This window comes from Oncorhynchus tshawytscha, linkage group LG15 (genome assembly GCF_018296145.1).
Source record: "Oncorhynchus tshawytscha isolate Ot180627B linkage group LG15, Otsh_v2.0, whole genome shotgun sequence".
NCBI classification, from domain to species: domain Eukaryota; kingdom Metazoa; phylum Chordata; class Actinopteri; order Salmoniformes; family Salmonidae; genus Oncorhynchus; species Oncorhynchus tshawytscha.
Window position 1 is genome coordinate 16,728,769 of NC_056443.1, and position 15,017 is coordinate 16,743,785.

The 15,017-nt window shown below is 43.2% G+C and overlaps 1 protein-coding gene across 3 annotated transcripts in view; it reads left to right on the plus strand.

Annotated features, from left to right (window-relative positions):
- arhgap36 (Rho GTPase activating protein 36) overlaps positions 1 to 15,017 on the plus strand; it is a 93,512-nt gene that overhangs the window by 52,346 nt on the left and 26,149 nt on the right. For 2 of the 3 annotated variants that reach the window (XM_042298197.1, XM_042298198.1), the window contains exons 2-3: positions 2,793 to 2,949; positions 12,181 to 12,255. In XM_042298197.1, coding sequence (XP_042154131.1) covers positions 2,793 to 2,949; positions 12,181 to 12,255 — 232 coding nt within the window. The remainder of the gene's footprint in view (positions 1 to 2,792; positions 2,950 to 12,180; positions 12,256 to 15,017) is intronic. The other variant, XM_042298199.1, reaches the window with a different exon arrangement.

Below are 15,017 nucleotides of genomic sequence, written 5' to 3' on the forward strand. Positions count from 1 at the left end.
AGGTCTAGGCCTACGTTAGCCATTTTTGAGTGAGCTAGGCTAGCCAGGAAAAGTACACTTGGCAACGTATTCTCACGTGGGAGGACGAAACATAAATGTTTCAGCACCCCACAAATAACAAACAGTTCCCTGATCCACTGGTCGCCTGTCTGCCTCACCGTTCACAGAGTGGAATTAGCAAAACAAATACAAGACAACAAGCTCCTGAGTTTGTAAGAAATTTTCAGAATCGAGAGCCGAACCGTGGGTTGATTTTTTATATTTTTTTATGTGCGGGTCATCCATGGAGAACCGCGGATATCCAACCCGATGCAGGACTCTAGAACACGTACACACATACATATACACACATATATTCCCTTGCTGCCAGTAGGGTGAGGGGTCGTCAAAGTGGACCACCACGGATGGGGTTCATCCCAGCAACATGTTTGTTTTTTACTCACCATGTTGTCACCTTAATCCACCATCAAAGAAAGCACCTCTTACTCCATCTGTTTTCTTTCTTTCTTTCTCTCTCCTCTTACTCCCTCTATTTTGTCTTGTTTCTGGTTTTCATTTGTTATCCTATACCTCTTTAATTCCCTTCATCCTGTGCCCATTCCAATGATATGAGGTTGTTTATAAGGTTCTAACTTCCTGGTAATCACCCAGGAATGGGATTGTAACCAGGGAGGAATGGATTCCATCAGAACAGTTAAATCTGTCCTTCTCTCTTCCCCCTTACCATGTTCCTACCATTCCATCCATTCCCTTACCGTGTCAAGGGATTAGGCTAAGTACAGCTACAGTATATTACATAATATTCAACTAAATTACTTCATATAAATATATACTGTACCTTAGACTGTTTTTCTAGTGTATAAAGGATTGTAGAACAGCATGTGTTACTCTGTTCTACAGCAGCAGCTGATACTGATTCCAGAACATCAATATATACTGCAGGAGCATAGGCTAAGGTTCTATAGCAGCTGATACTGATTCCAGAACATCAATATATACTGCAGGAGCATAGGCTAAGGTTCTATAGCAGCAGATACTGATTCCAGAACATCAATATATACTGCAGGAGCATAGGCTAAGGTTCTATAGCAGCTGATACTGATTCCAGAACATCAATATATACTGCAGGAGCATAGGCTAAGGTTCTATAGCAGCTGATTCTGATGTTAGGACAGCATCTTCCTAGTCTGGGTCTGTTTCTTCCAGTTTCTTTCTTGTTCCTTGCCAACTCCTAATGGACTTGTTGTGACATTGACAGAAATGGGATTTGGCAAGAGCATGAAGCGTTTTGGCAACAGCATAAAAAGGCAACATTTTTTTTTTGGGCTTGCATCTTCCATGGCTTGCATCTTCCATGGCTTGCATCTTCCCACAGCAATGACATATTCAAAGTGCACGTCTGTTTTCTGAGACCTACAGTTCTTCTACATTTTGACCAGGGCCTACAGGGAATAGGGTGTCATTTGAGACACACTTTATGATTGCTTCCCAAGCTTTGTGGGTCCAGTGTTAACCCAGAGGGAAAGGGCCTCAAACAGTGTCCTTCGGTGGCGAACCCTCTTCGTCTATTGTCCAGACGTAGAATGGCCTGACTTTGGCCCCCCCAGACATAGCCTTGAGCATTAGAAAGAAAGTTTGTCTTCTGACTGAAAACAAAACAAAACAAAACAGAACGAAAACAGACGGATGGTTCTTTTTCCTGTAAGAAATGTGTGCATGTGAGTGTCCACATACATACCTGTGTGTATTTGTCTGACCCATTCAACTCTCAGAGAAAACTCAAATCACCACCTGCAGAGGACAAGGCAATTTCCCTATCATCATTCCTATCAAGCTACAGCATAATTATAATCAAGTTGTTGGGAAAGAGAGATACAGTAAAGATGTTTTTAAGCTCTCGGTAGGCCTAACCTCTGGCTATGTATGCATCCCAAATGGCACTCTATTCCTATAGTGCACTTATGACAACAGCCCTATGGGCTTTGGTCAAAAGTAGGAAACTATGTAAAGTAGGGAATAGGGTGCCGTTTGGGACGCACTCTATAGAGTAGATCCCAGTCAAAGATGATTTGATGGTTGGTTAATAGTTGAGATATTCCTTCTGGGATCCTTGGGACGTCCCTACCCCATGGAAGATTACTTCTACAAAGGTTAGGGTTAGGTAAGGGTTAAGGTTAGGGTAGGGGTTCAGGTTAGGATTAGGGTTAAGGGTAGGGACGTCCCAAGGACAGCGGTAACCTCGTGGAGATGGGTTGAAGCCAGCGATAATGATTTCCATACAAATAGCCGCCTTCATGGTTTACTGTTCATTTGATACTTAGCCACAGTAAATTGTATGGTTTGAGGAAACCTATTAAAGAAAACATTATAGTAATTCAAATGTTAAGTCGTTTGGATACGAGGGTCTTGATTGTGGAAATGTTTTATCGTACTCAGCAATGTTTTCTATGATTGCCTTTTCATGTAAGTCATCTCTTTTCCTATCTTTCTCTCCTTTCATCGCCCTTCTTTCCCGTCTCTCCCTCTCATCTCCCACATGCCATTTTCTCTCTCTGTCCCCTCCCCTTCTAGGAGTACATTGTAAATGATATCAAGTAATTCAGTTCTTAGCTGTGATTGGTACTATGTGTAATGCCTCCAAGTAATAGCACATTAACCATTCTCTTCTCCCTCCCTCCCTCCCTCCCTCCCTCCCTCCCTCCCTCCCTCCCTCCCTCCCTCCCTCCCTCCCTCCCTCCCTCCCTCCCTCCCTCCCTCCCTCCCTCCCTCCCTCCCTCCCTCCCTCCCTCCAGGGGGACCATACGTGGGCGACCATGCTGGGCCAGAGTGTGCGTCTGCAGCCGGTGCCTATCCAGAGCCTATCTGAACTGGAGAGAGCTAGGCTGCAAGAGGTAGCCTGCTACCATCTCGGGGAGCGGGACCTTGACTTCAACATCAGCATCCCCAGAGGTACACAAGGGCTTAGTTGCTATATGGCCAGGCCAGAAAGGACGACAGAGATATATATACAGTGCTGGGCTCTGTCTAGATCGTAAAGCTCTTCAAAGCTCAATTGGGGTTTGAATCTGGAGGAGAGGGACCTTGAATTCAACATCAGCATCCCCAGGGGTAAAGAGGAAGTAGTAGTAGTAGTTACTATATGGCCATGGTAGAAAGGACATAGATATGTGGTGCTATATGACATTGAAGTTCCCAAAGGTATGCAAGTGAGGAGCATTTACTATGGCCATGTTAGAAAGGACGGACTGAAATATATAGTTGGCGTCCTGAAAAAAAACCCGTTTTCAACCAATCCACAAATTTCTTGTTTACTAACTATAGTTTTGGCAAGTCGGTTAGGACATCTACTTTGTGCATGACAAGTAATTTTTCCAACAATTGTTTACAGAGAGATTATTTCACTTGTAGGGAATAGGGTGCCATTTGGGATGCATGTTTAAGTAAAGTAATCTGTCTGTAAACAATTGTTGGAAAAAATGATTATTTCATGCACAAAGTAGATGTCCTAACCGAATTGCCAAAACTATAGTTAGTAAACACGAAATCTGATTAGAAATTTACATACACTAAGTTGACTGTGCCTTTAAACAGCTCAGAAAATTGGCTTTAGAAGCTTCTGATAGGCTAATTCACATCATTTGAGTCAATTGGAGGTGTGCCTGTGGATGTATTTCAAGGCCTACCTTCAAACTCAGTGCCTCTTTGCTTGACATCATGGGAAAATCAAAAGAAATCAGCCAAGACCTAAGAAAAAAATTTGTAGGCCTCCACAAGTCTGGTTCATCCTTGGGAGCAATTTCCAAATGCCTGAAGGTACCACGTTCATCTGTACAAACAATAGTATGCAAGTATTAACACCATGGGACCACGCAGCAGTCATACCGCTCAGGAAGGAGATGCGTTCTGTCTCCTAGAGATGAACGTACTTTGGTGCGAAAAGTGCAAATCAATCCCAGAACTACAGTAAAGGACCTTGTGAAGATGCTGGAGGAAACAGGTACAAACTATCTATATCCACAGTAAAACGACTCCTACAATGGGGCAAAAAAGTATTTAGTCAGCCACCAATTGTGCAAGTTCTCCCACTTAAAAATATGAGAGAGGCCTGTAATTTTCATCATAGGTACACTTCAACTATGACAGACGAAATGAGAAAAAAAATCCAGAAAATCATTGTAGGATTTTTTAATGAATTTATTTGCAAATTATGGTGGAAAATAAGTATTTGGTCACCTACAAACAAGCAAGATTTCTGGCTCTCACAGACCTGTAACTTCTTCTTTAAGAGGCTCCTCTGTCCTCCACTCGTTACCTGTATTAATGGCACCTGTTTGAACTTGTTATCTGTATAAAAGACACCTGTCCACAACCTCAAACAGTCACACTCCAAACTCCACTATGGCCAAGACCAAAGAGCTGTCAAAGGACACCAGAAACAAAATTGTAGACCTGCACCAGGCTGGGAAGACTGAATCTGCAATAAGGTAAGCAGCTTGGTTTGAAGAAATCAACTGTGGGAGCAATTATTAGGAAACGGAAGACATACAAGACCACTGATAATCTCCCTCGATCTGGGGCTCCACGCAAGATCTCACCCCGTGGGGTCAAAATGATCACAAGAACGGTGAGCAAAAATCCCAGAACCACATGGGGGGACCTAGTGAATGACCTGCAGAGAGCTGGGACCAGTAACACACTACGCCGCCAGGGACTCAAATCCTGCAGTGCCAGACGTGTCCCCCTGCTTAAGCCAGTACATGTCCAGGCCCGTCTGAAGTTTGCTAGAGAGCATTTGGATGATCCAGAAGAAGATTGGGAGAATGTCATATGGTCAGATGAAACCAAAATATAACTTTTTGGTAAAAACTCAACTCGTCATGTTTGGAGGACAAAGAATGCTGAGTTGCATCCAAAGAACACCATACCTACTGTGAAGCATGGGGGTAGAAACATCATGCTTTGGGGCTGTTTTTCTGCAAAGGGACCAGGACTGCTGATCCGTGTAAAGGAAAGAATGAATGGGTTTTGAGTGAAAACCTCCTTCCATCAGCAAGGCCATTGAAGATGAAACGTGGTTGGGTCTTTCAGCATGACAATGATCCCAAACACACCGCCCGGGCAATGAAGGAGTGGCTTCGTAAGAAGCATTTCAAGGTCCTGGAGTGGCCTAGCCAGTCTCCAGATCTCAACCCTATAGAAAATCTTTGGAGGGAGTTGAAAGTCCGTGTTGCCCAGCAACAGCACCAAAACATCACTGCTCTAGAGGAGATCTGCATGGAGGAATGGGCCAAAATACCAGCAACAGTGTGTGAAAACCTTGTGAAGACTTACAGAAAACGTTTGACCTCTGTCATTGCCAATAAAGGGCATATAACAAAGTATTGAGAAACTTTTGTTATTGACCAAATACTTATTTTCCACCGTAATTTGCAAATATATTCATTAAAAATCCTACAATGTGATTTTCTGGATTTTTTTTTCTCATTTTGTCTGTCATAGTTGAAGTGTACCTATGATTAACATTACAGGCCTCTCTCATCTTTTTAAGTGGGAGAACTTGCACAATTGGTGGCAGACTAAATACTTTTTTTGCCCCACTGTATATCAACATAACCTGAAATTCCACTCAGCAAGGAAGAAGCCACTGCTCCAAAACCGCCATGAAAAAGCCAGACTACGGTTTGCAACTGCAAATGGGGAGAAAGATTGTACTTTTTGGAGAAATGTCCTCTGGTCTGACGAAACAAAAATAGAACTGTTCGGCCATAATGACCATCATTATGTTTGATGGTCTTACAAGGCAAGACCATGTTGAAATGTCTTGCAAGCCGGAGAACACCATCCCAACCGTGAAGCACGGGGGTGACAGCATCATGTTATGGGGGTGCAGGAGGAACTGGTGCACTTCACAAAATAGATGGCATCATGAGGCAGGGAAATTATGTGGATATATTGAAAACATCTCAAGACATCAGTCAGGAAGTTAAAGCTTGGTCGCAAAGGGGTCTTCCAAATGGACAATGACCAAGCATACTTCCAAAGTTGTGACAAAATGGCGTAAGAACAACAAAGTCAAGGTATTGGAGTGGCCATCACAAGGCCCTGACCTCAAACCTATAGAACATTTGTGGGCAGACCTGTAAAAGTGTGTGTGAGCAAGGAGGCCTACAAACCTGACTCAGTTACACCAACTCTGTCAGGAGGAATGGGCCAAAATTCACCCAACTTATTGCGGGAAGCTTGTGGAAGGCTACCAAAACGTTTGACCCACATTAAACAATTTAAAGGCAATGCTACCAAATACTAATTGAGTGTATGTAAACTTCTGACCCACTGGGAATGAGATGAAAGAAATAAAAGCTGAAATAAATCATTCTCTCTACTATTATGCTGACATTTCACATTCTTAAAATAAAGTGGTGATCCTAACTGACCGGGAATAACAGGGAATTTTTACTTTTTTACTTGGATTAAATGTCAGGAATTGTGAAAAACTGAGTTTACATGTATTTGGCTAAGGTGTATGTAAACTTCCGACTTCAACTGTATATGATATAAAAACCTTTCGGTTACTAGTCCAACGCTCTAACCACTCGGCTACCTGCCGCCCCAGAGTAAGAAGAGTACTGTAGGAGTAAGAAGCTTCTGATTCTGAGGGGTCTTAGCGTGCTTACATTCCTCTCTCGTGTCACCCTGGGTTACATAAGAGGCATTAGTCTGATCTCAGTGCTTCTACATGTAGTCCACGCAGAGACAGAAGAGGAAGCGAGACACTGCACTCATTGTTTTTTTCTGGTTCAATAAAAGTCAATAAACTAAGTAGACCAGACCCAGCTGCTATTGCATTGGTGTCTATGGGAGACCCACCCCATTAAGTAGACCGGAACAAACAAATGTTTTCCATGGTAAACGGCCTGAGTGAACTCTCTTCATTTATCCACCATCTTCGGTCTACGTTCATACCGTTAACCTCTCAACCTTTTCAACCTTTGACCCCTGACCACTCTCTAGTCAGTGCTATGTAGTTTACGCTACTTAAGATAAGCAGACTGACAAGTCCATTGGTCAAAACAAGAGGATGACATTTAAACATTATAAAACATCTATTTTCATTTATTTATTGTGTGATTATATATATATATATATATATATATATATTTATTTTACCTTGAACTAAAATAGAAGAAGGAATAGTGTCGAGTCTACTCACAAATTAAACTAATTGGAAAGTGCAACATTTTGCTCAAACACCTTCATCAAGACCTACTGTATTTTATCCAGCTCATCCATTCCTTTTGCCTCCACTGTGGACTTTTTTATCATGAAGTAAAACAGGAGAATGGACTCCTACACGCTGTATAAATGGTCAAATTAAACGTGTTCCAAAGTGTAACGGTTTCACTCACAGTTGTTAGGAATGGAGGTCTGTTAGAATAGACTAGAATACAGATGTGGGATCTTAATTTGATCACTATTTTGTTGCCCCTCAGTAAGGCATAGTCGCCGTCACACAGTTGCTATACAACCGTACTGTACATCATAGAGCATTCAAATGTGTTACAGTTACAGCATGTAACCAGTCATGGATGGAACAAACAAAAAAATTGTCAAACATTTAAAATTAGTTTTCACCTGATCTGTTCCAGTACATTCTACTTATATGTCAATAATTCATTCCTTACAGAATCTTGAAATCTAATATTGTCAAAGTTATTGGACAAGACTATATTTTTAAGACTAAAATAGAAAACATTTTTTACTGCATTTCATTCTCTGTTGAGCTGCAGAATATATAAATAGAAAACAGTTAAATCAGTCAGTCAGTGTCAGATAACTCTATAGCAGCATGACTCTATATACAATATACTGTATAAATAAATAAAACGCATACAAATATATAACGAAGGGGGCCAGTGTTTATAACTGTCATGGGGAGGGGGATCAGTCAGAGTCTGTAATGTTTGGGAATATTCCTGTCCCTCTCCCTGGGGTGGAGACCTCAAACAGAGTCTCTGTTAGCTAGCCAGCCACCTCCCATGTGTGTTACTGCTGTGTCTTTGTCCCAAATGACACCCAATTTATTTTATAGTGCTCTACTTTTGACCAAAGTCCATAGAGCTCTAATCAAAAGCAGTGCACTATAAAGGGAGTAGTTAGCCACCCAACTCCCCTGGTGTATCAGGCCCACTACTGTTTCAGTGATGGCTCATATATAAAATATGGGAGCGAGCTGATGTCTGAGAAAGCACAGTATATCCACGCGCGTGCATGCACACACTCATGCACACACACACATGCATGTGCGCATGTGCGCACACATGCAAACACACACCCACACACACACACACACACACACACACACACACACACACACACACACACACACACACACACACACACACACACACAGTCTTGTACAACTAATCAGTCCCAGTCCCAACAATTCAGTCCCATTCAAAATCCTATGTTCTCTAACCCTAAACCTTACCTTAACCCGTACTCTTACCCTTACCCTAACCCCAACCCTAACCGTAACTCTAACCTTAACCCTAATCTTAACTCTAACCTTAACCTTAACCCCAACCCCAACCCTAACCCCAACCTTAACTCTAACCTTAACCCTAATCTTAACTCTAACCTTAACCTTAACCCTAATCTTAACCCTAACCTCCATAACTCTCCCTGCAGAACTCTGGACCAGGCACTGACTCCTGACCTGGGCGAACAGCTCATACTTATTCTTATCCATTTTCCGATTCTGGGTCCGTATCCCTATCCCCCCCCCATCCTATCCCTGTCGTCCACCCTCAGACCTTTCCCAGACCCCCTGTTCCTATCCCCCCAACAGATACAGAACCCCAGATTATATCCATCACCAGCACCTTCTCAGACATAAACAGACTCCTTCATTCTAGACTCAAAGACGCTTTCACCCAAACACAACGTACATTTCCCCCACTCCAGGAATTCAGACCTTTATCAGCTTTTCGCAGAAACCCCAACCTAAGGGATCTTTACATTTTTGTAAAATGTTCCAATAAGCCCACTCCAAAGCCACCTATTGAACAACAGTACCATAGACAACTTCAACACATTCAAAATCCACATGCACAAACCTCCAGTCCTATCCCACAACTCATGACCATTCAGAGCACCAACACTGTTTATGCAATAATATGCACATTATGCCGCAACATTTATATAGGAGAAACCGGTCACACAGTCTTGACACACCTCAAACAGCACCTCTACACAATTGAAAAAAAAACATATTACAAACACACACTTTCAAATCCACCCAACAACCTCCCTCCACATCACCGGTCTGGAGATGAAAGGCTCCTGGACCATAGGCCAGAGAAGAGCAGCTGAATCCAGATGGATATCCAAATTTAAGACTTTGGCTCCACTTGGTATGAATGTTAAGAAGTAGTATAAAGTACTGACAGTGGGAGTTGGTGAGGGCCTAATTAAGAGAGCTAATCATGTATATAATTGCTTCATCTGGTTTTGTATTTTTTTTTATTTTGCATTGAATTTTATTATATTATGCACTTTAACATAACACGTAATCCCTTCATCCTTTTTGGGGGGGATTTCCAATTATGTACTTACTTAATTATTTGTTTATTTAATTATTCCAGTATGCATGTTTTATTGTGATTTTTTAATGAAATTTGGTTTAGAATTAAACCTTTTTACTCTCAAGATTTTATTGATAATTATCTTCCTCCTGTATTTGAACTGTTGAGGGTGACCCCTTGGAGCTCTCGGGCTCTCATGTTCTCCCACCCTCTCAAGACCGGTCAGATGTACAACATAGAAACAGGGCAGAAAGTTGCAATAGGCCCGTGGAAGGCTTGATACCAACATAGACATAAACCCTCTTAAACCTAACCCTAACCTTAACCCAAAAACCTAACCTAACCTTCACCCTTAACCTAAACCTAACCCTAGCTCCTGACCCTAAAACTAACCCTAGCTCCCAACCCTAACCCTTAACGTAATAAATAACCCTAACACTAATTATAACCTTAACCCTAAACCCCCTAGAAAAAGCATTTGTCCTCGTGGGGAGAAAACAAAATGTCCCCAGTTGGTCAAATTTTTGTTTGTTTCCTTTCGGTAGTTAAACACATCCACACACACTGAAGACTCATATTAAGGGAGCTATCTGCCTGAGGGACGGAGGGAGGTCGCCATAGGTTTCTGTTCTAATCCCGCTGTTTAAGCCAATACCAGAACCTCTAGTTTATTTTGACAGTGTGTGCGTGTGCATGCGTGTGTGTTTGTTTGTTGTTGGTTTCCTGGCAACGCCTTGGCTATGCTTGATGGATGGATTCTTTCTGAAATCTCTGTTCTTCGCAGTCAGAGTGGTGCTTATATGGCAAGTCTGGAGACTGTTTTTTTACGTCTCATTTTCTCATGGATATAGGAAGAAATCCCACAGGGTCTGTCATTATTTTCCTGCTTCCTTTCTTTCTCTTGCATGCTATTTCTGTCCTTCTGTTTCTTTCTCTCTCAGCCCCAGTTGAGCCTATCTTTCAGATTTTTTGCTTTGCCTAAATCTATCTCTCTCCACTCTGTGTGTATATGTGTGTGTCGGTCCTCTAATCTTAAAGTGTGCAAGCCATTGGCAAACACACACACACACACACACACACACACACACACACACACACACACACACACACACACACACACACATCCTCTAATCTTAAAGTGTGCACTCCATTGGCAAACCCACACACACACACACACACACACACACTGAGTACATTGCATGTAGGAATACACACACACGGAGCGTTGAGTTTGCTCAAAGATTAACCCTTGCTCTGGCATGTGCCGAGTGGGAGGAGACGATTGACGTGGAAATAAACTTTAATTTCCTGTAGTCATGGGAATTTGACCCCCTTTAAACCTTTGACACACACACACGCGCACACACATACACACACACAAACAAACCTCTTCACATGGGGATTTGACTGCTCGGATCATTTACATTTCAAGGCCTTCAAAACTCCTATCCGGTCAGCCCTTAAGGATGAAGTTGCATCTAAACACTGGTGTAGAGTCTGTTCTGTTGTTTTCCCATTAGTGGTAAGGATTGGGATTCTGTGAGTTTAAGCTGATCCTAGATCTGTGCCCAGGCCCAATCATGTTGAGAGAAACAAAAAAAAAATACCTTCTAGTCTTGGAAGATCAAGGATTCTGCAACAAACCAGTCCTGAACAGCAAAGGCGTGCTACCTTACAAACACACACACACACAGACTGTACACACGACTGTGATCTTTAAAGCCCCAAAACCCAAACATTGATGTCTTCCAGAAAAAGCTCATCAGAGGATGTTTAGGTTGGAAAATCACATCCTTGATCTGCATGTAGTTTCTCTGGTGTCACCCTCTGGCTAAAGGCTACAAAGGCAGTACAGGAGGCTGTGGCCTATACAAACACACACGCAAAGACTTGATGTTGTAAAAGGTCTATTCTTAGTAAAGCCTGAATTGAGGAATAGATGTAATTCTCAGGAAAGCAACTTGCCGCAGTGCGTTGGTGGGGCGTGCGTGCGGACATGCGCTTTCTTCTTCTCTTGTTTGGTCTTCACATGGGTGGAGATTTTGTGCTAATATTCGGTCCCGGTTTACATGTGTGTATGTTTGCTTAAGCATCGTTTATGGTTCCTTTTTTACAAGGAGACAATATGGTGGGAGGAGTAGGAGACAACCCAACATTATAGAGGGTGTGTCCCAAATGGCGCCCTATCCCCGGGATCAGGGCTCTCCAACCCTGTTCCCGGAGAGCTAGCGTCCTGTAGGTTTTCACTCCAAACCCAATCTAGTGCACCTGATTCTAATAATTAACTGATTGATCATCTGAATCAGGGGTTGGAGCAAAAAGCTACAAGAGCATAGCTCTTCAGGAACAGGGTTGGGGAGTTTTGACCAGGGCCGATAGGGCGTAGTGCACGATACTGTATATAGGGAATAGGGTGTCATTTGGGATGTAAATTAAAATAAACTGCAAATAAGACGCAGATTATAAAGAAAGCCAGTTAAAACGTCATCAGGCAAAAGGTACATCGCTCTTCACTCTCATGAACAAACAACATCTTTTTGTCTCTTTTTGTCTTTTTTTAACTACCCTTTTGCTTTTTTTGTCCACTTTTTTCCAGAAATCCGTAAGAGGAGAAAATCGCTCAGAAGGAAGTTTGACTCCTTCTCCAAAGAAAAGAAAGAGAAAGAGCGAGGTAAGGTTGCCCCCTCCCCCATAAACTAGATGATGAAGTGTCGAAATCTTCCACCGTGTGCCTGCATCCCAAATGGCACCCTATATAGTGCACTATGTAGGGAATTGGGTGCTGTTAAGGACACACATCTATGACTCAGTACTCTTTGTTAAAACTGAAGACTACATGCCATACCTCAGAAGGTCAGACAGACCAGAGTCATGTACTTAGATACACAGCTCTGAGACAGACTAACCGCTACTGACGTAGGTCTATATGAGCCTCTACTCCTTCTTGACTAATTGACTAATGCCTGTGAAATGATCAACCGCTGTTAACGTACAGTACAGTAGCTCCAGTGCTTCTTCTCTATCCCGTAATGACAATTAAGTGACTAACGCTTGTCAAATCATCAAGCACTGTTGAGCTACAGGACAGTAGCGTTTCCACCTCTTCATTGTTTAACAGGGACTAACTGCTTAATGCCTGTGAAATCACAGTGTTGACGACAGTGAGCTCGATTTCAACCCCAAGAAGCAAGGCCCTCTTTATAGCGTAGATGACTCGTTTTTGCAACTTTTGTCTGTTGCAGAAGGTTTAAACACTGCCTCCTGAGTGTAAACACTGATACACTCTCATAAACATTCTCACACACACACACGAACTGACAAAACAAGAAAGGCATGTGCACGCAAGCATATGCGTACAGTCTGTCTCTCGCTCTCTCTCTGACACACATGCACACACACACACACTCTGACGGACACAAAAGGCATGTGTACACAAGTATATGCGTTCACAGTCACTTCACAGTCGCTTTCTCCTTCTCACACACACTGACAAAAAACTAAAAGGCACATGCATACACGTGTACACAGTCTCTCACAGTCCCCCCCCCACACACACACACACTCTGTTATCCTCTCCTTGGCCCAGTGCTGGCCATGTGGAGGTGTGATCAGGGAGAATAAAGAGATGTTCTCTTTCTCCTCCAGCTGGTTGCCTTCAGGGCAGGGCCAGCTAGCCAGCCTGTTGTCTTACCAGGGTTAGGGTTGATTAGATTACCCGTGACAGAACAGGGTCTGCTAGCCAGTCTGTTGTATTAGGCCTACCCCAGAACAGTGGCCAGCCAATCTACTTGTTAGCATTATTGCCAGCTAGCCATCCTGTTACCCAAGCCAATGGCCAACTTGTTAAAATTATGGCTAGCAAGCCAGCCTGTTACCCAGGCCATTAGCCAACGTGTTAGCATTATGGCCAGCTAGCAAACGTTTTACCCAGGCCAGCGGCCAACCCGTTAGCATTATGGCCAGCTAGCCAGCCTGTTGCCTAGGCCAGTGACCAGCAGGCCTGATGTTTTATCTAGGGTTTGTCTGTTGTTTTATCTAGGGTTTGTCTGCTGTTTTGTCTAGGGTTTGTCTGTCCTTTGGTGCTCACAGGTCTGTGTCTGGGTAAATCTCCTAAGATGATAGTACTTAATGCTCAGTCAGAACATTAGGGGTTTGGCAGGGATGGATGAATGAATGGATGAAGGGATGGAGTGGTCGAAAACAAACGAGGGTAAACGAACGCTCAAGTGATCAGAGGCGAGTAGCGTCACTAACGCTAATGCCAACAAATGCTAATTGACCCATAAGACTCTAAGCTCTGTCTAAGCCAGGAGAGGGGAGGTGAGATACTACTAAGCTATATGGAATTGTTTTAAAATGGTCATACCAATGATAATTTTTCTATTTTATTTAGAATTTTAAGACCCCTTGAAGCCTATAATAAATAAATAAATACAGTACCAGACAAACACACCTACTCATTCAAGGGGGAATGGCAAGAAAACACTTACATAGCATTGAAGGTCCCCAAGAACACAGTGGCCTCCATTATTCTTAAATGGAATAAGTTTGGAACCACCAAGACTCTTCCTAGAGTTGGCCGCCTGGCCAAACTGAGCAATCGGTGGAGAAGGGCCTTGACAGGGAGGTGACCAAGGACCTGATGGTCACCCTGACAGAGCTCCAGAGTTCTTCTGTGGGGATGGGAGGGAGAACCTTTCAAAAGAACAACCATCTCTGCAGCACTCCACCAATTAGGCCTTTATGGTAGAGTGGCCAGATGGAAGACACTCCTCAGTAAAAGGCACATGACAGCCCTCTTGGAGATCGCCAAAAGGCACCTAAAGGACTGTCAGACCATGAGAAACAAGATTCTCTGGTCAGATGAAACAAAGATTGAACTATTTTGCCTGAATGCCAAGCGTCTTATCTGGAGGAAACTTGGCACCAACCCTACGGTGAAGCATGGTGGTGGCAGCATCATACTGGGGGGATGTTTTTCAGTGGCAGGGTCTGGGAGACTAGTCAGGATCGAGGGAAAGATGAATGGAGAAAAGTACAGGGATATCCTTGATGAAAACCTGCTCCAGAGTGCTCAGGACCTCAGACAGGGGCAAAGGTTCACTTTCCAACAAGACAATGACTCTAAGCATACAGCCAAGACAACGCAGGAGTGGCTTCGGGGCGAGTCTCTGAATGTCCTTCAGTGGCCCAGCCTAAGCCTGGGCTTGAACCTGATCAAACATCTCTGGAGAGACTTGAAAACAGTTTTGCAGTCACGCTCCCCATCCAACCTGACAGAGCTTGAGAGGATCTGCAGAGAAGAATGGGAGAAATTCCCCAAATACAAGTGTGCCAAGCTTGTAGCGTCATACCCAAGAAAATGCGAGGCTCTAATCACTGCCAAAGGTGCTTGGCAGTGATTAGAGTACTGAGAAAAGCACTCAAAGTACT